Source organism: Thamnophis sirtalis, unplaced genomic scaffold (genome assembly GCF_051295495.1).
Source record: "Thamnophis sirtalis isolate CommonGarterSnake01/CBP01778 unplaced genomic scaffold, rThaSir2_p1.2 scaffold_8, whole genome shotgun sequence".
Lineage (NCBI taxonomy): Eukaryota > Metazoa > Chordata > Lepidosauria > Squamata > Natricidae > Thamnophis > Thamnophis sirtalis.
This window is the reverse complement of record NW_028261388.1, coordinates 29,992,143-30,014,659: the sequence shown is the minus strand read 5'-3', so window position 1 is coordinate 30,014,659 and position 22,517 is coordinate 29,992,143. Positions and strand designations below refer to the sequence as shown.

At 34.7% G+C, this 22,517-nt stretch overlaps 1 protein-coding gene across 8 annotated transcripts in view; it reads right to left on the bottom strand.

Moving 5' to 3' along the window:
- Nucleotides 1–561: 561 nt before the first annotated feature.
- The window catches only part of ZBTB20 (zinc finger and BTB domain containing 20), a 513,951-nt gene continuing 491,995 nt past the window's right edge, over nt 562–22,517 (bottom strand). For all 8 annotated transcript variants that reach the window (XM_087721324.1, XM_087721325.1, XM_087721323.1 and 5 more), the window contains 2 exons: nt 14,341–15,930; nt 562–8,545 (listed from right to left, as the gene is read on the bottom strand). In XM_087721324.1, the coding sequence (XP_087577450.1) occupies nt 8,127–8,545; nt 14,341–15,930 (2,009 nt within the window). In that variant the 3' untranslated portion in view covers nt 562–8,126. The remainder of the gene's footprint in view (nt 8,546–14,340; nt 15,931–22,517) is intronic.

Here is a 22,517-nt window from a genome sequence, read left to right as displayed (position 1 = left end):
TGGTAACATATTTTGGCTCTAATGTATAATTCAAATGTGAACTAAAACAAGTTTTGGCCCTTAAAATGTTCTGTTAGAAGAACAATGCAACTGCTTTTAACCTGGCTATAAGATTTAAGTTTTAAAACGAAACTAAAAGGGAAAAAAGCCCACAACAATATTTGATTCCATTTCAGAAGAAATTAGCAAACAGACAGTAATTGATTTTCTCTTTTGTTCTGATATAGTGCAAATGACAAGACCAAACAAGCTGTGAGGGTAGCTAGAGCTGTACTGGATGGGACTGTGAAGAGATAACTGGCAAGTGAAAGCTATACCACCCTGAAACATCGCCTCTTTAGATCCCTGCTGTGAATGTTCTGTTACTGGAAAAGAATAATGATAACAACTATGCCATCTGTCCCAAAGGTGCTTTTTCAAAAGGCAACTAGACCTCCTTTGTTTGCAGAGGTTTCACTTCTCATCCACAAAGCTTTTTTAGTTTTGACTGAATGGTGGATAATGGAAGGCTTTATATTCCTTGCAGTCATCTGGTCATTCTTGAGGCCACTTGGAGGTTTATCTGTGTCTTCAGGGTCACCTGAATGGTGCACTATTCAGAGACCCTGAGGCCACAGATAAACCTCCATGTGGCCTCAATAACTCTCAGAAACAGTGACCAAATGACTGCAAGGAATATAAATCCTTCCATTCTCCACCATTCAGTCAGGACTGAAGAAGCATCTTGGATAAGAAGCAAAACATCTTCAAGGAAAAGCAAAGAAGGTCCAGTTGGCTTTTGAAAAACCATGACCTGGATGATTAAGAATCTCCATAGATGATTAACTATGCCATCTGTGACATCCAATTGACTTACATCATAAAAGCTACAAATAGAAAAAAAACTATGGATAAAACTATGATACGACACCAAATAGGGATTGAAGATCATATTAAGGTAACTGAAGGAAGCCATCCATTGTTCACTCAAAACTGTTAGAACTTACTGTTAAACTCAGTTATTTTACTAATGCCCATCAGGCATAGTCAAGTGCAAATTCATAGCAGCTACTTTATTAGTAGTAATAATACTTCTCAGCAAATGATTTTTTTTCACAGCTCTTGTTGCCCAGGTATTGTATTACAAATTTAAATGAAAGCAAAAGTATGCCGCATTTCATATGAATGAAATAACAATTTAAAATTATATATACATTTAAGTATGTATACAAAAATAATACCCACTCCTTCTTTATTGTTTTAAGGCAGCAGTCCTATATAAGGCTGCAATACATTATTTATTCCATCGCCCACTTAAATTAATCATGCCAACTTGTGGGAATTTTATTATAGTACTAATATTTTAGGGACAACTTTATGAAACTAAACTTAATACTATTAAGTAGCTAGATGTGAAATAAATGAATACTTGTCACAGATGAAGTGCTCCTTTTTCTTTCTCTGAAGGTATAATTCTCAAATTTAATCTCCTTTCTCCTGTCATATCCATAAGTTTTATGTAGGTGCTACTCCAAGGATCAATAACCAAATGGATAAGGGCCATAGCTCAGTGGTATGGTAGCAAATATTTTGCAGGCTGAAACCCCAAAATCAATTCCTGTATATCTCCAGCTACACAAAACTATCATGGTAGCAGTACAACTGTCTGCCCAAGAAAGCAATATTTGCCTAGATAGTTAAATACTATGATAAATTTACATTTGGACAATGTTTTTGTCCTCTTAGACAGGAACTTAGCACCTCCTAGTGTAACTTTTAAACTGCAATTGCAAAATATTTTATTGGATGTGGGAAAGAGAAACAAACAGTAAAATTATTTTAGCATTAGCCACTTGAAAAGGAATACATATTTTGACTATGTCTGTCATTTATATTTACTAATCAGTAATCCTCTTGCATTATATGAGCACAACAATCCTTTAGTTTTACTTCTGTTAACATGTGTGTGTGTGTGTATGTGCACATGTGTTCCAGTTGGCAATTTAGTATTCTATGACATATTTATTTGTTGTGAAATTACAACCGCATAAACTAATTTTAAGGGGTAATTTTATTTATTTATAATTTGGCTGATTACATGTTCTATAGTCTTAAGAAATATTAATCTTATTTAGTTTAATTATTACCATTTACGGTTCCCAATAGCTAATGAATTGTGGAACTAACGTGGAATAATCTATTCCATTTTCTAACTTTTGTGTAATACAGAAGGCTTTAAATTTTTACATAAAGCAACATTACCCAGAAAAGCTTAAGTATCCAGAAAAATTGATATATCTTCAAACATTAGCTTTTGTTTCTGTAGAAATAAGTTTTGTGTCAAGTGTCCTCTTTTAATAGCCATACTTGTCACCTATCAAATCTCTCTTTGAAATTCAATGTACATGCATATACTATAATCCAAATATGGGAAACAGAATTTGAATTCGTCTCTATGTTCTGATTCATTTGAATGTAATCATAAAAAATAAGAAATTTAATATTTAGAGGCCCTGTAAAAATACTAACTAATGATCTTACAAGTCTGGATTTCAAGACTTTAAAATACAGATACTGAATTTCTGTCTAATTAAAAGCACAGCCTAAACTCATACACATTTCCCATTAAGTAGCAACAAGAAAATGACCACCAGAGTTCATAAAATCTTAAAATAATTCAACATCGTTGTGGATGCTAAGATAACTGGAAGGTGACATTTCTGAAGAGATCATGTTATTCTGAGAAAAATGACTGGATCATTCTAGAGCTTAACTATTGTTCAGGAAACACAGACCATCATTGCTGGGGCCTAAAATGCAGAGAGAGGCATGAAATAGCATTGAAAGAGGTAAGAAAGGCACAGGAAAGAGCGGTATTAAACCACAAAGCTGCAAGTTACACTCAGAACTGAAAATCTGGTTTTGCTTCCAACTGCTTTCTCTTCTTTTTAATGAAATAAATGCTTTCATTAGCTCTACAGATGAATCAGTTTGCATAACTTATCAAATCTGCCCTCCAAAAATATGGAATTAAACTCCAAAATGCCACAGATTTTATAGGGTTAAGGCATCCATCTTGCCTCTTAAAATACCCACAAAATATTAATAAAATGGTCAAGCTCAGCCTGTGGGCTAGATGATTACAGGGACAGAAATGGGATGATGGAAGTAGCATGTAGCATGTAGGGTACACTTTGGTATCTATTTCAGTAGTAAAATGGTCTTAGGAAGGATAGAAACCCTGAAGTCTAATAATACTTAGAGCATGGTAAGACATGGAGTTTATGTGATGTGAATGAAACGTCTATCTCTTTGTTTCATATGGTCATATTTTTTGATTTTCTTTGGATAAACTTGCCCATTATTAATTTTATAGTGGTGCCCTCAAATGTCACTTTCTAGTTATGAGTTGCATCCACTATATTTAAATTAAGTATATGTAGACATAATTTATTAATTCCAGCTATTTCTATCAAACATGTGACCTTAATTTGAATACTGAAATTCAAATACATTTTCTGAGCATTGGTTGAATTAATTTACTATTCTGACTTTTACAAATCAAATGGCACTCTTACTACATTTTGATGACCTCATTCACTCCATGAACCACAGAATCTCTAATTCAGTAAGAGTTAGATCTGCTAGATCTGCTTTTCTATGAAGGTTTACTGTTGTTTATGATGAGCTAAAATATGTTTTGCACATTAAAATATGGGCCAAATAGCATTTCTGTCTTCAAGGCATGTTACTTGCCTTGATAAGGGGATATGTATATATTCAGATGAGATTTACTTAAAAATTTAAGAACCCACTTTTCCACATAATCAGAAATGTGAAAAAAAATTAACTGTACAGAAAGAGCCTTGCACTGCTGTATATCATTTTTATATAACTTAACTACCTGCAAATAGGAAATTATGGGAGTATGTAGATAATCACAAAATGCCAGCAAATGTGTTTCTCTTTAAAAAGCAATGAGTTTTGAATCCTTCTATTCTTCTATAAATAAAAAGCTTTCAGTGCAAACATTTAAAACAATATAAAAATGAAGATTATTTCAGGTTTCTTATTGAGCATTTTAATTTAAAATGAAATAAATTGTTCAATTACGTTTAGTGCAAATATACCTGAAACATTAAACATAAATAAATATATTAATATTATTGTAGAAATCATTGGGGTCACAAAATTATAGGCTTTTTGGACTGCAGTGACCTTTGGCTATAAGAAAGAATGTTTTTAAAGTGAAGGAAAAATATTAGAAAACCATCTGGATAATGTCTGTACTTCCAATTATGCTCTAATGATTTGCATGAGCTATAAATATAGAGCTAGTATTTAGTCATAGTGGAAAATATTGGGTCCATACTGGTCTGTGATGTGACCATAATAAGGAAACAAGTAAGTAAATAGTTATATAAAATGAAAATTCAGATATATGAATACTTATCCTATAGCCACACAGTTTGAACTATTGTTGCATTTGTTTTGAAATATGGTATTTATGGAAGCAAGAATAAAAAGTACAAAAAATGTATAGAAAGAATAAAAATAATTAGTGCTGACAGAACATTAACTGAGTAAAAATTAATTATTAGCAAGAATCCAATTTAATTGGCTTCAATATGGATGGAGGGGGGAGGAATGAAGGAATTTAGGATTTTTTTGCACGTGACTATAGCTTTTCATTCTCTAAAGAACCTTTCAAACCTTTGGATTTTATTTCACAAAACTGGAATAGCATAAATGCTACCTATCAGAACTAAATAAAAAGCTGTAGTATTAGAAAAGAGACCTCAATAGAAACCAGAACAAGAAATTTAAGAAGCAGTAATATAGTTAATGTAAAAAAATCACCTTTTTAAAGCCACTGTACAATGAAAACTGCAGTATTTTTTCCATATAGATCACCAAAACTGTAATTTTGTCAGAGTAACTGGTTTCCTTATATCTTAAAATTACAGATTCAAATCTTGATTTAGATAATTTGTCACTTGATCTAATTTTTACAAATCTTAGTTTTAATTTAGTTTAATTTATCCTCAAATACAAATGTTTACAGGAGGATTGATGCAAGGATCCATTTTTTTAATATTCTCCTAAATAAACACGTTGCAGGTATAGCATCTGAAGGCCTGTAGGAGTGACAAAGATTTTCTGCATGGAATACATTATTTTGAGGGCTATATATTATTTTGGGTCAATGAATGAAGATAATCTATACTTTTTTTCACCAAACAAAATCTATTTTTGCTTTGAGGCAATATTCATTTTTAATGAATAGCACGCAAGTTCTACATCAAACCTATTTAAAAACAGGTGTGTTTTTTTAAAAAAAATAAGTGTTTAATTTGAAATTTTTAATTTTTTTAATTTTGATTCTCTACTAACATCTTCTACATTTTTTTCTTGTCTGTGCATTGCTTATCTTAGGTCACAGAAATGTCTAATTTTTGAAAACTGACTCAAACTATTGTTTCTATTATTGGCAATCAATTTGTTCCTAAAATTCATCTGGAAAATGAGCCATATAAAGCCATGTTATTGCTTAAACAAACTTAAATTCTTGACTGATTTTCAGTAGTTATAAAAATGACATTCTTTTACATGATAGCATCGTGTTGTATATCCAGGTTCTGTCTTTTCTTACATTTTTGTATATTATTTCTGATGAAATTATTATGAAATATTTAAGATCCCAATCCTATATATTCTTTGTTGAAAATGAATCCCAGAATTTAGTGGGCCTTATCTCAGAATTGACATGAAAAAAGTTGTGCAATATAACAGAAGTTGTGACCTACATTGACAGAATATAAATGTCTAATAAATGATGTTGTGCAAGGAGGAGTGTCTCACAAAACATGATTAAATCTAGCATCCTGTCGCTGAACACTTTATATAAAGTTACAGAACACTTTATATAAAGTTTTCCATTGATTTCTACACAGAAATGCAATCTCATAAGATTTAGCTGAAACAAAGATATGTTTAAAATTTACCTAAATGTTTTCTTCTTGACTCTCCATTTGCATATTATTTTCAGATAATTTTCATTTGAAATAGGAAGTATGTACTATGATTCACAGGAAAGAAACTTCTTAATAAAATAGTTAAACATTAATCCAATGTAACTAGATACATAAAAAGTACTGTTTCAGGTAATTCTCAAAAGTCCGCTAAGAACGGAAGAAGTGATCAATAAAAACCTGCAACTCTGAATGTCTTGCCCTATTTTGTGAAGTCGAAATTGCAAAGCATGGCCCTTATCTTAATGTTTTTGCAGATTGAAAGAAGGAAGATTATCTGTACTTTTATAAGTAAAAAGAAGGTTTAGCATTTAAGTAGATTTGATCTATATTTCAGGCAGGATAAAAGATCTTACAAACCAATCTCTGCAAGCGATTCTTAAATAATTGCCCTTTTTCTAGGTACTTCCAGAAACTATAGTCAAAATGATATTTTATCATTCCAATGATATAAATAGTGTTAAAATACTTCCTTCTAAAACTAATTCGTTTACATTTTAGATGGAACTCAAAAGTCTTAGAAAATAATCTGACTTCCGAACAGCTATTCATGTGACACTACAACAATATGGACAGAATTAGATGGAAGATATCACATATATTATCAATCAATTTCAAGGTGCTATTCTCAAAGTAATAAAAGCATAAGGGAAACAACAGAAAATATGGTGAAACATATTTTTCTCATCAGAAAGAAATATCAGGACCATCTCATCTTTGCCCACTTGCTATATGAAAGTAGGACATCTAACCTTAACAGTCTGTATTAACAATAAGGTATAAATGTGTGTGTATACACACATTCAGTTATATAACTGAGCAGATATTAGTGGCAGTGTACGCAAAAAAAGAGAAGAAAATTATGTTTAAAAAGTTACAATTTTCCTTCCGTTTTTGTACAGAAATACTGAAGTAAATATATATATATATTTTAAAAAATCAGCATTCTACCTGGTAAACACTTCTGTCCCTCTAAAAAAACTGAATTAAAAAAAATCTTGAGAACTCTTTTTATTTTCCCCTCCGCTCGTCTATTACTTTACCTGTCTCATCATGGATAGGCTTGACACAGCCTTTTTTTAAATTTTATCCCTAATTTTTTTAGGAAGTAATCCTTTCCTTATACCTAGACTAGTAGGTGAAAAAAACCTTTCAATTTTTTCTCTTTTTGTACTTCTCTTTGACATTTGCAAAGTCCCACTATTTGGCTGGGGCTCTGTGTCATCCCTCCTTAGTCTTGCACTTCCAGAGTTGTTGTATTTGCAGCTCCCATTTGGGAGTCACAATGCTAGACCTGGAGGATGCCAGATTGGCCAAGTTTGCCCTATGCTCAGCAAAGACAACATGTAATTGCAGAAAAGCTACCTTTGTTCACCTCATTCTTACTTATTGTTCCTAAGTCCGATGAAAGATGGTATTGGTGTTAGTGGGGGAGAAAGAAGTTGGGGTTATAAATCTGAACGGGTGGAATGGAACCGAATCCACAAGAGGAATCTATTATTCTCCTTCCCCATCCTGCAGGGACTCCACACCATCCAACCCAAACTCCCGTGCCATTTTCCACAGCCCTTTTATGATAGCAAGACTAATGGTGGAAACCAATAGGGCCCATTGTGTGTGTTGCTGATCAATTTTTATGTTTCTATTCCACAGTTTTAACGATATTGTGAAGTCCAAAGCGGTCAGAATTGTGAATCTGTCCATTGAAACACTGCAAGCGGTGTACTTACGACAGTAGGCCTTGTAGATTTCATAACATATTTCTCGTTGTTGTTTTTGTAGTGCTCTTCACAAGTGACAATTTTTTTAAGTTTTTTTTTTTTTTTGTAGTAAAGAAGGGTTGTATTTAGAGGCCAGTAGCTAGAGATCCAACCAGTAGATCTCCTGAAACACTATCTGGCCTTAAGGCCACCATCAAAGGAAGGCTGAGATAATTACTATTCATCCAGCTTCCAGAAATGTAATGTACCAGCAGGCAAAAAACAGTTCATCATGTAGTACAAAAATGAAAATAAACAAACTAAAAATGAAAAATGAAAAAAAAATCTAGTGCCATAGCTTTTCGTTGTTTCTCTATTTGGGCTTTGTTGTTGTTCATAACAGAATAGATATTATTTACCCATCTGAAACGTGCAGCCTCATGTGGTCGTTGAAGTGCTCAATTTGGTCAAACTTAGCTGGGCAGACAGAGCAAACATAGGTCGTTCCCTCCGTGCAGGCCATCACTCCAGCTGGAAGTGCCCTTGCCCCAGTGCTTGTTGTGTTAGATGTTCCATTTGTGGCACTATGTAGAGCCACGTGTCTTTCAAGCAGGGTCTTGTGTGAAAACTTTTTCTTGCAAATGTAGCATTCATAAGATTTCTCCCCACGGTGGAGCCGCATATGCACATTTAGGGAACTCTTCTGCGTAAAACGCTTATTACAGATACTGCATTGGTAGGCTCTGACACCAGTGTGAGTCACCATGTGTTTGATTAGGTAATCTTTTAGGGAGAAGGATCGCCAACAAATGCTGCATTGGTGGGGCTTCTCACCTACACAATGATCACAAATGGAAACACAAGGAGAAAGAAAAGTAACATTTAATTAGGAATGAATACTCCTGTAACATATTTTCTAGTTATGCAGTACATGATTATTTATTTATTAATCAAATTCATATGGCTGCCCATCTCTGTTCGGAAAGTAAATTGGGATGGCATAGAATAATCCAATAAAACAATAGAAATATAAAACAGTCATTATCTAAAGTTATTATGTATAATTGTTTTAGAAAGCATTAAAAACTATAAAAGAACCCAGAATCAATAATACTCATTAGGATGGATAAACAAGGGAAGGAAGTGAGTTGTGTGAATGCAGAGACAGCTACAGATAAGCAATCTATACTTGTGGTCTCTGTGCTTATGTTGAATAGCAAGCCTATCTGATGGTTGTGGGAAAATGCTCTAGTTGAAAACTGACAGCACCACTGCTCTGTCAAACTTGGCATCAACTCTGGTCTGGACACCAAGTAGGTAAAGTTTGTCAGAATATTAATGAACTGGAATAGGACATAGCAACAGGTCACCATTGGGGACTGGCTGGAATAGGACATGGTAACAAGGTCAGCCAATGTATAGGCATGGCAACTGGGTCAGTCAATGGGAACTATTTGATGACTGAGAGCCATGCTAGACGGCTCGGAGCCTGGGTATGACTTACCTATGTACCTATGTGCAAGAGAACTAATCTAGTCTGCTCTCTGAATTCAAACTAAAAACCAATCTCTCCTTTCTACCACGTTGGAAGAATCATCTGTGGGTATTGTATATTTATTCATATGTTATTATGTACATAAATAAGTTAGTGAACCCTGCTGAATCAGTTATCTGTGTGTGCTTTCTGGATTTGATTTTTGCAACAAACTCTGACAAAGTTTAACAAAGTCCAAGAGCATGGACCAAATAGCAGGCTATCATGATCAGGTAGTCATATTCATTTATATAGCATTGTCCCCTCCTTTGTGACTGATCCTACATGGCATGGAACTGCCCAGAGTTGATTGCAATTGGGTGGTATTAAGTAAATAATTAAGTACCAATAATAAGTGCCAACCATGCACTGATTCATGTACATCAATATGAATTGGGTTATTCATTGAAGAAGAAATATGCTAAAGTGAGGGAAAAACATTTTCTATCCATTAGAATTGTTTTGTATGCTTTTGCATCCTCAGATAGACTAGAGATGCAAAATATGGGTTTTCAATGTCTCATGTTCAGATTTGGAAGAATATTTTCCTTCAAGGTTTTATTTGTTGATCTTCATTTTGGAAGAAGTCTTCTTCCAATGCTGAATCCATACCTATCTGACAATTTTATATTGCCATTAGAAAGTCATGGAATTACTACTGTAGCCATGATATGCAATTTTCAGACCTCTACACTTGACCTGAATTAAAATCCTCAGTCATTTCTATTATCACCAATCCCACTCCCCATCTCTTATTTTTTCTTTCTTCATAAATTCAGGGTAATGACTCCATACATGATTCCTTCCTAGATTCTTTTGCTCAAGACAGATAAAACGAATAATGTTCTACTGTTGGAAAATATGCATTCTGTAGAAACTTTAGATCAGGTTACTTTAATCCCATTGAAAGAGCATGCTACATATCAATGAAATCTGACAGTTGTTGTATGGCCTGTGGAAGCCTGAAACAGAGAACAACTGAAGGCTAGAGCATTGTTGATTACAGCTGAAGATACAGCTCCACCGGAGTCCACTCACAGAAGCTCTCACCAAATGCTTATGGTTTACTTTCTCTTTTGCAGACTAAGTCTGTGCATCTTGATTACAATTGTAAGCAAACATGAGATTAATAGAGACTATTAGTCTGCAGCTACATAGCAAGAAAATACAGAGAAAAAGTTCCTATGATGCAATTGCTAGCGTTGTTGGAAATATAGCAAAGGGAAGGCAAATAATTGCTTTAGAACTCATGCAGTACAGATAATTTTCATGCCAAAGTCGCCTCTGCTATATGCCAATAAAGCTTCAGCACAGAGCTTCTTATGTGGGATACAAATAGTCCACGATGAAGAATATAGCAACACAGGATACTGGCAGTAGTTGTTGAAGGGTTTAATATTCCATTTTTTCAGAATAAAATAAATGTCACTTTCATCAGTGTGAATGACACAGATCAGACTGACAGAAAAAAGGCAACAATGTGGTTTTCTACATATTTATCCTGCCTTGACACAAAGTTCTTTAACCCTGTATCTTGGTAAGTTTTCACAATGAAGTATCAGAGTTAAACAGCTGTCAGCTTGTGTCACACAATAAACACTTGACATTCATTGAATTGCTACTACTTCAAAATGAGAATAATGTCTGATAATGGTTAGAAACCAGTTAGTCAATTCCTGTCATAACCAATGGATCAAAACTCAGTTGACCTGAAAAACGTGGGCAACTGCAATTGCAGAAAACCATTAGGAAGGAAAAAGAAAATTAAAGAATATATGTCTAACATGAGACCCAGTTTGGTGTAGTGATTAAGGCATCAGGCTAGAAACCAGGAGGCTGTGAGTTCTAGTTCTGACTTAGGTACAAATTCAGCTGAGTGACCTTGGGCCACTCACTTTCTCTCAGTCCTAGGAAGGAGACAATGGAAAACTACTTCTAACAAGAAAACTGCAGGGACTTGTCCAGGCAGCCTCTGAGAACTAGAAACAATTAAACAGAAGAAAAAAATAATCTAAATTAACTTAATGTGTTTATAGCTGATTAATAGTTCTTGAAATTTTATTTTATTTTTTAGAGGCCAAAGGATAATATAATTTATGCTAGAAGAAGAAAAGAAAGAATTTCTTTTCTTCACATGAAAAAAGTTGAGACAGATTTCTGAGCTGGAGCTTTCATATCAGGAAGGGACACAGATAAATTGAGCCCTATAATAGTGTCAAGGGAAGAGGCATTGAGCTTTTATTGACAAATTTTACATAAAACTATGGATCTTCTAAGTAAAATATGCAATCTGTCATTACATTCAGCCTCTGTAGTTTGATGACATGAATACAGGTAGTCCTTGACTTATGACCCCAATGGAGCCCAGAATTTTCATTGGTAAGCAAGACAGTTGTTAAGTAAATTGTGTCTCATTTTACAACCCTTCTTTTGCCACAGCTGTTAAATGAATCACTGCAGTTAAGTGAATCATGATTGTTAAGTGAATCTAGATTCCCCCATTGATTTTATTTTTTATAACAGTGTAACTGTTATAATTACATGCTAGTTGTCAAGTGCCCAAATTTTTATTACATGGGGATGCTGCAGTGGTTGCAAGTGTGAAAACTAGTTGTTTCTTTTTTCAGTGCTGCTATAAGTTCGAATGGTCACTAAATGAATGACTGTAAGTCAAGGACTTTTAAGAAGGTTCACAAGGAAATCCAGGAAATTACGGACATGTCAATTTAACGTATGTTCCAGGTAAGATAAAATATCAAATACCGTATTTTTGGGAGTATAAGACGCACCAAGATTTTGAAGAGGCAAATTAAAAAAAAAAGTTTTTACACTTTGCAGACCTACGAAAAACAGCCCATTTTTCGCAAAAATGCCCCCCCCCTTTTAAAAAAGGGCATGAATAGCCTTTAGGAGGCTTTTAGAGTGCTCTGGGGGCTGAGGGGCAAATTGAGGGAAAAACGGCCCATTGTTTGCTCATTTCTGCCCTCCCCAGCCCCCAGGAGCACTCTATAAGCCTCCTAAAGGCTATGCACAGCCATTTTGGTGAAGGGGGCGGGGTTTCAGGAGGCAAAAATGCTGTATTCTGTGTACGAGACACACCCAGATTTTCAGCCTCTTTTATGAGGGAAAAAGGTGCGTCTTATAATCCAAAAATACAGTATTTGGAGACACAGTCCTTGCTTATGGATACCCAATATAATTTCACTAAGGGAAGGTCCTAATCTATTAAAGTTTTTTCATAGTGTGAATAGACATGTGGGTAAGAATAAGTCAATAGACCCAATTTACTTAGATTTTCAAAAAGTCCAAGATCAAAGACTTAATAGTAAGTTTTAAAGCCATGAAATGAAAGGAGCAGTCTTCTTGTGGATAAGAAAGTGGTTATAGAATAGGAAACAAAGAATAGGACTAAGTGAGAATTTCTTACAATAATGGAAGGATATAACCAGCAGAGTGCCCCGGGGTTCTGTTCTAGGACCAGTGCTTTTTATCATACTTATAAATGTTTTGGAATCAGACATAACTAGTTGAATAGCCAAATTGCTGATGACACTTAATTGTTCAAAGTAGTAAAAACTATGAAGTACTACAAAGAGCTTTAGTATGATCTCTGCCCATTAGGGAATTGGGCATCAAAATGACAAATATTCAAGATGAGCCAATAAAAATGATGCACATTGGCGCCAAAAATCCTAAATATTCATACAAGCTAATGGGACCTAAGAGAGCAGTGACTGATGAGGAAATAAATCTTGGGATAATGGTAAACAATTCAATGAGGGTGTCGATACAGAGCAGCCACTGTTAAAAAAAAAAAAAGACCAGCAGCACATTAGGGATAATAAGAAAAAGTATTCAAAATAGAGATACAAACTCCATAACAATTTGCTTTCACAAACTTGGGTTGTTTTAGTTTGAAATAGTAAAGTCAAAACATTAAATATCCTTAAATAATTGGTATCTTCTGTAAATCTGTCTAACTGAGAATAATGAGAAAGTATAAGCCGAAGTATAGTACTACATAGGAAACTTTTGTGTGAACAGATTCTATGTTTTAATTTTTTTGGCCTCTCAGGGCTTGTAAGGAGATGGTTTGTGATGCCATGATATACTAGAGAAAATAGTGAAGGTGCTAATTTTGCCCCACTAATTACTCTAACAGCCCCTTTGTAACAGCTTGGCCTCATTTTTGAGGACTGCATTTAAAATGAGGACATATTCAAAAACTAGACAGTTGGTAAAAGAATGAAATCACAAGTTCAAAGTGGAATGAAAAATTAGATGGGAATGTACAGATGAGAGAATATCAGTTCAAGGCTTAATAAAAATAACTTCTCTGTGACATGAAACTATGGTGTGGAACAGATTTCTGCAACCTTTCCAGTTTTGGGGACTGGGGGGGGAGGGTTCCACATGAGCAGCGGGCAAGCTAACATATACACAGCTTCATTTGAGTGAGCAGAGACTATGCATGCTCCCCCCCCCTTCTGCAGCCCAGCTCTGAATGGCTCAAGGCCCAGTAGTGGGCCACGGACTGGGGGTTAGGGACCCCAGGTGTGGAAAGTTAATGTAATTTTAAGTAACTTTGGAAATCACTTTCAAAATCCAGAACAATGCACTTCTCTATAGTCCCATAATCATATCCATGATTCAATTACAATATTTGATTCAATTCTGGTTCAAAACATTTCTTTAAAAAGAAAAAAAAGCAACCCTACTCAGATAACAAAAGGTAATGTGTAAATTTAGTCTTGTAAATGTATCAAGGGAGGATATATAGAAAGCCCAAAAGTATTTAAAAGCAAAGAAGATCAGCTATCACAGGATGGAATAAAAGTAAGCCACTTAAAACTATCAAATTATAGCAAACATTATAAAAAAAACCTTAATATTTTCAAAAGAACACTACATTCCTCCAATGGACAAGAACAACTTAAAAAGAGAGAGCCCATTTTTTAAACATTCCTTTTTATATCATATGAACATGTTAAAATAGCAGCAGAGGAATACCTCTCCAGATCAACAATATAATGTTAAATGCTTTATCTCTCTGGGTTCATAGCTTTGCTCATATATCAAGTGGCCATATACTTACCTGTATGTACAAACATGTGCTTGACATAATTCTGTTTGGCTGTGAAAGTCTTGTTGCAGAGGGTACACTCATAAGGCTTTTTTTCACCCTGCCCACCTGCTGTGCTGTGGCCTGAAGAAGGAGCCAGAGGTTGTGGGGCTGGCAGTTGGGCAGTAAAAGTTGAAATCCCAGGCTGGGACACTGTCACAAATTGTGCCTGTTGGCCTAGAGGCTGGGGAAGGCTGAAAAGGAAAGGTTTAGGACCACTGCCAGCAGACTGTGTAGTAAAGAGTGCAGGCAAATAGGTGTTGCCAGCTGTGCCGATGACCTGTGTGTTGCTGGTCAGGGTCAATGGCATCCTCAGGTTGCTGGTGAGGGTTTCTGTCTGGCGTAAGTAGAGCTGTGTACTTGGCAATGATTGGGAAACAGTTGTAGTGATAGGCTGTAAAGTCCCCTTTTCAGTACTGTTACAAACAGTTATTAGTGCGCTGTCCCTTTCAACATCGTTTCCTCTTTCTGGTGAAGAAGAGTTAGTATCTGTGTGCTGCTGCTGAATGCTTTCAGCAGAAACATCATTTTGTTCTGGTTGTGTAGGCTCTTGTTGAACTTCTCGACCTAGGCCAGTCATAAATTGCTGCTCTACAGAGTCAGGTTCAGTGCCAATGGAGGAACTGACTCCAGAATCAAAGCTTTCTCCCTTGGGCTCACTTTCAGCACCTTCTGCTTGATCAGTATCCTCAGTGCATTCTCCAGACTCATTATGCTCTAGGATTTGTACTCTCTGCTGTCCATAGTAGTCATAATCATCCTCCATCTCTTGCTTGATGTGAATATTGCCCACTAAAGTTTGGATCCGAACAGGACGTGGTTGCTTCCTGCAGTGTGTGGTTTCTGGAGTGGTGGAAAGATACCGCTCCACCTGCTGTGAACGCTCATGGATCCTTGTAATCCAGCTTGGATCTTCCATATGATGGTCTCTAGAAAGGCCTAGTGCTGTTTCATGATGGCTGACCACTGCTCCACTGTAGAATGAACGCTCACCACTGCCATTCTGCATAGAACATGCATACAAAGCTGAATAGATCCGGTCTACGCTGTGCTGTGAGTGACTTTGCAGATAACCAGACTCTGTATCACTGCTCTGTCCTGAAGTGGCTGATTCGGGAGTTCCTCGGGGTGTCTCTTGTGCAGAATCCTGAATCAAAGGGTAGATGTCACCCACATTCTGTGAGACAATCCGTGTGCATTCATCAATCACAGTTTTAATCTGCAGGATGCTGGCTGCTGTGAGGATTTGCAAGGCCTCTGATTGTGAGACCCGCAATACTCCACTGTACATGAAGTCAATGAGCTTTTGCACTGACTGGACTGACACCACAGAAGGAATTTCAATGTCACTGTAGCCCAGTAATAGCTTATCTTGGAAGAAGGGGCTGCCAGCCGCCAACACACAACGGTGGGCACGCAGCATGCTCCCGTGAATGCGGACTGTCACATCACAGAAGTGGCCACGGTTGCGTTGCTCGTTGAGGGTCTCGAGCACAGAATTGCTGAAGTTGTGGAGGTTGATGCTGTGAATGCGCTCTGTCATCCCCTTGCAACTGTTGTTACCTGCCATAGAAAAAGACATAAAGATAAATTGGTGTTTGAAATATGTATATGGATTTCTCTCCCTTCTCAACAAATGTAAATTTCATTGCTTTGAATCAGGATTTTGTGTCTTAGTTATTGAAAAAACACATTGCTTATTAAGCTTGGAGTCCTTTACCTCTCAAAATGTGTCAAGAATAATTTCATCCCAAATCTCTTTAAAAAAATGTATCCAATAATTTTTGTCATCCTTTCGCTCCTCTTAAATACAAGCATACAGAATGAAAAATGTGTAACTATATTGTCTAAATAACAAAAGTACCTGTTAGCAGTATTAAAATTTTTTTTAAAGCTGATTTAAATAATATTTTGTTCCTTTCCCATTTTGATACCATATCAATGTAATTAGTAATAAAGAAATTGTTTCAGTATCTTTAAATAAATAGTATTATAGCTCAACAATACTTTATTCTAGCTATTATTTAATAAATTGATTATAGGTTCCTACTGAAGATCAATTAAACCCGTTACACATTTTTCATTAGCTTTAATTAGAATTCAAGGCCACTTTATGCTTTAGGAAATGTATTACTGTTATAATACACAGATTGTACAACGCATGAGAGACACTTTGCAAAAAGTATTGGCATGAATGAGACATCTGTCTTTAAGTGTTAAAGCACAAGGCTGTTTCAAAAGCTTTCTCAAGCTGCCAGGCCATGTATGTGCATGCAAATGTCACTTACATAAGGACCACCAATGAAGTAAAGTGGTTTGCATGGACATCATGTTGAGACAGCCAAGGGTTTTTGAAGCTGTCATATACGGTCTTAATAAGGGTCTTTGTTTATGCTAATGTACTTTCATGGCATCTTTTAATATTTTGTCCAATCCAGGTTAATATGTGAGAAAGGTACATACAGATTGAGTAGTGAAACTCAGTTGTCAAAAGACTAAGCACTTTTGAAGAAAAAAATTACCACCTGAAATTTAATTTTTTTAAAAAACCCAGCTCATTGGACACAAAAAACATCAAGTATTTTTAGATTATTTGAAAAGTGTATTATTTCTGATCAAAATGTTCAAAATTATTAACTGTCAGTCAGCTCAGGACTGATAGTAAGAAAATGACCAATAGTCTTAAACATTATAATTACAATATACAGATTCTTATTATTCTAATTGTCATCACAGAATAGTATGCATATATATGTGGAGATTTCTGACTCATTCTGTTCCCAGACCTGCCACTCTCATTTTAGTTAATATAGTGGGAAATGCTTCTGTGGAACTGAAGCAGCCTTTGTCAAACAGTTCTCTTCTGCCCAGTGCATTTAGCAATCGTAAAGGACCTCACATGTGAAGCTACTGTTAGAAGGGTTGGGAAAGCAGGTTGATTTAGAAATGGCACACAAATGAAAGAGTGTAAAAATGCAAAGGCTATTCTTATCCAAGTAGGCAATGAATGGGCAAGGAGCCTGAGGGAAAAATTGAACTTAACACTGATTGTTCACATGTACCAGTCTTTTTGAACTGTAGCAAGACAAGAGATTTTATCCAGGGTTTAAGAGTCTATAAAATGTTTTTGTTATTCTTTACAACTTATTAATAGTCTGGAATCTGCATGTACTATACCACATTGAAGACAAATATCACAATATGCCAGATTCTTTATGCTAAAGAACTAGGAGGTACTGAATTCTGAATGATGGAAGAGTTAATTGTACAGTTTGAATGAGTGAGCATGGAATGTAACTCAGAGCTACAGAGAATCTAGTCATTATAATTCCCAAGCACAATTAAGGTTGTGGTTTCAGAAACTTGTTAAGACAGAATGCTCGATTTTGATAAACTGGAGCCTAGATAAAAAGCTCACTAGTACCACTTCAAAACACTGACATTCTATGTTAGAAAGATACTATACTTCTATTTCAAAAGGTTTTTTTTTAACCTGATGCTTTGCATATACTGAATTTGGGACTAAGATTCCCAGTAGAATTTGCCAGCTGCCTTACTGATTGGGGTATGGTGGACTTATATTGCTGCACATCTGGAAGGTTAGTTTTTATTTGATTATGCAAATATAAGGAATCACATATGGTCTGCTTTTGCATTATTAACTTCCAGGAGTTATTATACATCAAGCTTGAGAAATTCTTCATGGTGCCTATAGGAACTTTTATTTTTTACAGTGTCTACTTAGGGTCAGAATTAACTGAATATATGTTTTCTGAGAAGTCTACAAACAAACAGACTGAATGCAGGTAGAGATTAAAATTCAAGGCTATCCAAAGCAGTAAGAAAAGTAAAGTGACTACATTCCTCTTTCTTACTCTGCTCTCCAGCTGCATTGTTTATGATGGTGTGCCTGATCTTGAGATGGAGTGTTCCCTCCCTTGAAGGAGCCTTATGAGAACTGCATCTTCTGAACCTATAAGACTTCTTCACATCTTCAATTCATGCAGCCATGATATCCTGATTGCCTCTCCGCTCCTTTCAGTGAGTGGTTCCACTGAGAGAGGGGATTTGCTTGGTAGTCTCTCAGTTGCAGAATATGTCAGAACTCATCTTTCCCTCCTATCTTTTAGCATTTGTATTAATTTATTAGGACAACAACAGATTTGAAATATACTATCACCAATATGCTGAGGATAACCAAGTGTACATTATCAGCAATGAAGGATAGACAGCCTTGTTGGGAAGAAGCTGAAAGCAAACAAGATGGAGCTACTGCTTGCTCCTTAAGGTTGTTATCTTAGTAAAGAAGTAGTAGTTCTTGTTCAGGAGCAGATCTGCAGTTTGATAGTTCCTCTGGATTCATGACTATTGCTGATTGGCAAATAAAATTAATGGGCAGGAAACCTTTATCCAGTTTCATCTAGTATACCAGTTGTAGGCCTACACTGAGTAAGATCTCATCACAAGAGCTTATCATCACCAGCTCTTAGAATTACTGCAGTGGGGGACTGCATTTAAAGATCACCAAGTTGGTTCTAAATGCAGTAGTGGTTAACCAGAACTAGGTGCCAACTGTACATTATATCTGTACTGTGAATCTTCAAAACTGCCAGAAAGGTTTTCAAAATGCTGATTTAACTTGTTTCCTGTAATAAAATTGTCTGATATGAAAATCTCAAGAAAAAAAAATTGCTTGCGATTCTCCACCTCCATGAAATCAATGGGATGATAAAAGGAAGAAGTATATCTCTGTCACAAGCTCCTGTACCAGAAAGTTTGATGTGATAATTGATGATCGTCTAGAAGAGTGGAATTCTTTTCACTTTAAATATGAAAAGATGCATCATACAATGTTTTTATATATTGCTTCAATTTATAATTGAATGTTTGATTTGTCTGACTTCACAATTGATTTTACTGTGGATGCTTTATTGTTGTGCCATGGATATTTTATGGGGTTTTAAAAATGTTTTTCTGAGAGTCTTATAATTACAGCAGTGTAGAAATCAAATAAATAAATAAATGTCAGTGCCTCTGGTTTACTGGAAACTACTGCATAATAAATATGTATAGAAATGCAGTCTTTGAAGATATATGTATATACACATTTACAACCTTTTGTGAATTGTAAATGATATTTCTCTGTCAGCAAAAAATCTGTGTTTTACCCATAAAGAAAATTGGCTGTTGAAGTCTACAGTTGCCTTCCCACATAGGTAGCCTACATGATTATAGCCACAGCAGCCTATTTAAGTACAGACACATCAATGCAGGGAAGCCAAATGTATGCAATATTAGAGGGTAAACCATTTTAGAATCTAATAAAAAGATAGGAGCAATGAGATTTTATAATTTCTTTGCTGCTATGCAACTGGAATTATGCAAAGTAAAAAAATGAGGTTATTATTAACTGGTCTAATCATGTATTTTATATTTGGGAATTTTTAAACTGTTGATTACTGAATAATTATTTTTAAGTTGGAATGTACAAGAAATTATAATCTTATGTACATCAACTAATTTAAACTTTCCATCAAGTGTAATACAGAATCCCTCCTATTCAGTGGTGAAATTCATTTTTTTTTCACTACTGGTTCTGTGGGCATGGCTTGGTAGGCGTAGCAGGTAAGGGTACTGCAAAATCTCCATTCCCTCTGCACTCTGGGGTCATTCAGAGGTGGTATTTGCCAGTTCTCTGTACTACTGAAAACCCTGTCAGAATCTGCTGAATTTCACCCCTGCTCCTATTTCAAAATATTCTCGTGAAATAATGAACAGAATGCAAAAAAACAAGAATTCTTGAACATATATAAAGTGTTTATTTCAAAAGTATTTTAATCAGGACCACTCAAGGTTGTAGTTCTTATTGGATCTGTATTTATATATAATCTATGATGATTTTCCAAAACCAAAAAAAAAATGTGAGCATTTTCTTATTTTGAAATTTTAAAAACAATATGCACACCAATTTCAATTGGTGTATGATGATTAATATATTTTACATAAATTGAAATTGTAAGTAGTTTTATTCTTATAAAGGGCTTTTGTATACACTTAAAAATTGCCACATGATGGCATCCTTTTTATTAAAAAAAAGCTTATGCTTATATTTCCTCTATGATTTCAGAAAATTGCTATTATGATTTACCTATTGGGGGCTCTCTTTTTCTGGGGTCCAATTTGCATGGCTATGCAACTTGAAGATGGAAATGGATTTCTACACCGTATTGAGTAAAAGGTATTAAAATGTTTTATATGTAGATGGAAATATTGATTGTGCCAATTATATAGTTTTAAGATATACATATCGATTAGGACAAAAAGAAAGTGGGCTAATGAGATGTTGCTAAGGATTATTTACCATTAATTGGAGAAAAAAAAATGAAAATAATGAAATAGTTTGTTGAGATCTTTTAGAGAACATTGTGTAGAAATAAGAACACATATGCATGAAATTAAAGAAAACTTCCAACTTTTTATCTTGTTCTTGGATAACAACAAAGTTGTTTAGCAGAAAGCTTAACTTAAGCCCTTTAGTACTGTACTAAAGTTTGGCATAAAGTTTTAGGAGAAAGAAGAAGAGGTCCCATCCTCTGAGCCACAAATAGCAGAATGTCAACTTCAGAAGATTTTTTAATAGAAGCCAAGGATTTTCGTGAACATATATTGTTTCATTTGAATTTTCAATGCTTTTCAAATTGAGAGATATTATATTACCTTACTGAGGTCTGTGAAGGTGAAACAAAGCATTACAAATCATATACGAGTAGAATTTTTTAATATTCCCTACTTTTCTATATTGTTTAAAATATATATGTTGGAAATAGTGCTTTTGATTCTATGAATGATTAAAGATTTATGTTATTTACTGAAAACTATTTAAGTGAGCAAGAATATAGTAATTGAGTTTCTGAAGTAGCACAGATTTAAGCTCTAAGAAACAAATTTTAAATATTTTTGCTAGTGCAAACTAATGTAACACTTTCACAGCTTTTAAAAAAAAAAGTACATATACTGTACTGTTCATAATAAAATATGTTCCAAATTAAATATTTTTCCTGAAGTGACTTTCTGATCATTTATAATGAGAGCTACTTTGCTGGTTCCAGAGAAGTGACTGAGTTAGATGATGTTTTTCATTAGAAGATTTTGAAATCTGTGAAATCCTTACCCTTTTTATATCAAAAACATTGAATCCAAAATAGTGTATTGCCAGATTGTTTACAGTTCTTGTAAGTGTAATATAGTTGCTCAGATTCAATATGCCTATGCACCAATAATATTCATTTCTTATTTCTCCCTGATGGTTCTAAACTTGTTAAAGGTTATTTTCTGTGACTAAAACCATTTGGTCTCCTTAGGTACAACTTCAATACAAAGCTGAAATTAGTTATTTCCTCTCCTTTCAATTAAATTCATAAAAAATATAAGACCCTATTTGGACCAATTTCAGCATACTTTATAGACTGATCCCTCTGATTTTTAAGAAAATATGATTGTAATATATTTACTACACCTAGTATTCAGATATATACTAGCAGTCCTCATAGAATTTATTTTGACATTCTATAATTACGTTTTAAACAATTGTATTCCTAATTTTCTTATGATTACTTTTAAACAGTACCCCAGATCTTGGAAGTTGGTCTTAATCTCTCTTTATTTTTGAAAATATTCATTTTTAAACCATTTCAGAGATGACAGAACACCGCTAATCGTAAGGGAAAGTGAGATTTTACATACATACAACTCATCTGGCAGAATGAATTACTATAGTTATACTATTACAAAAGATATCTAATAGTTCAAATAGCTGGCTAAAGTTTAAGATTTCTTGAAATTTAGTTTTAGTTCCCAGGGTTTTGAAATCAAGACGGGGGAAAGTAGCAATTAAATACAAGTGAAAGAATTTATGAATTCCACAGTTCACAATTGCAATCTATTTCTCATATCTAATAATGTGAATATGATTTATCTTCTGTTTAGTTCCTATCTAAATTTGTTCAAATCTTTTTTTTGTCCATTATATAATGGTAATAATTCCATACATCCTGAAGTAAGCACCATCAGTTTAGGAGATTCATGTCAAAATGACTTTACCTTCAGTACTGGAAAACAGCAACTAGACAGCAACAACACAAATATGCACA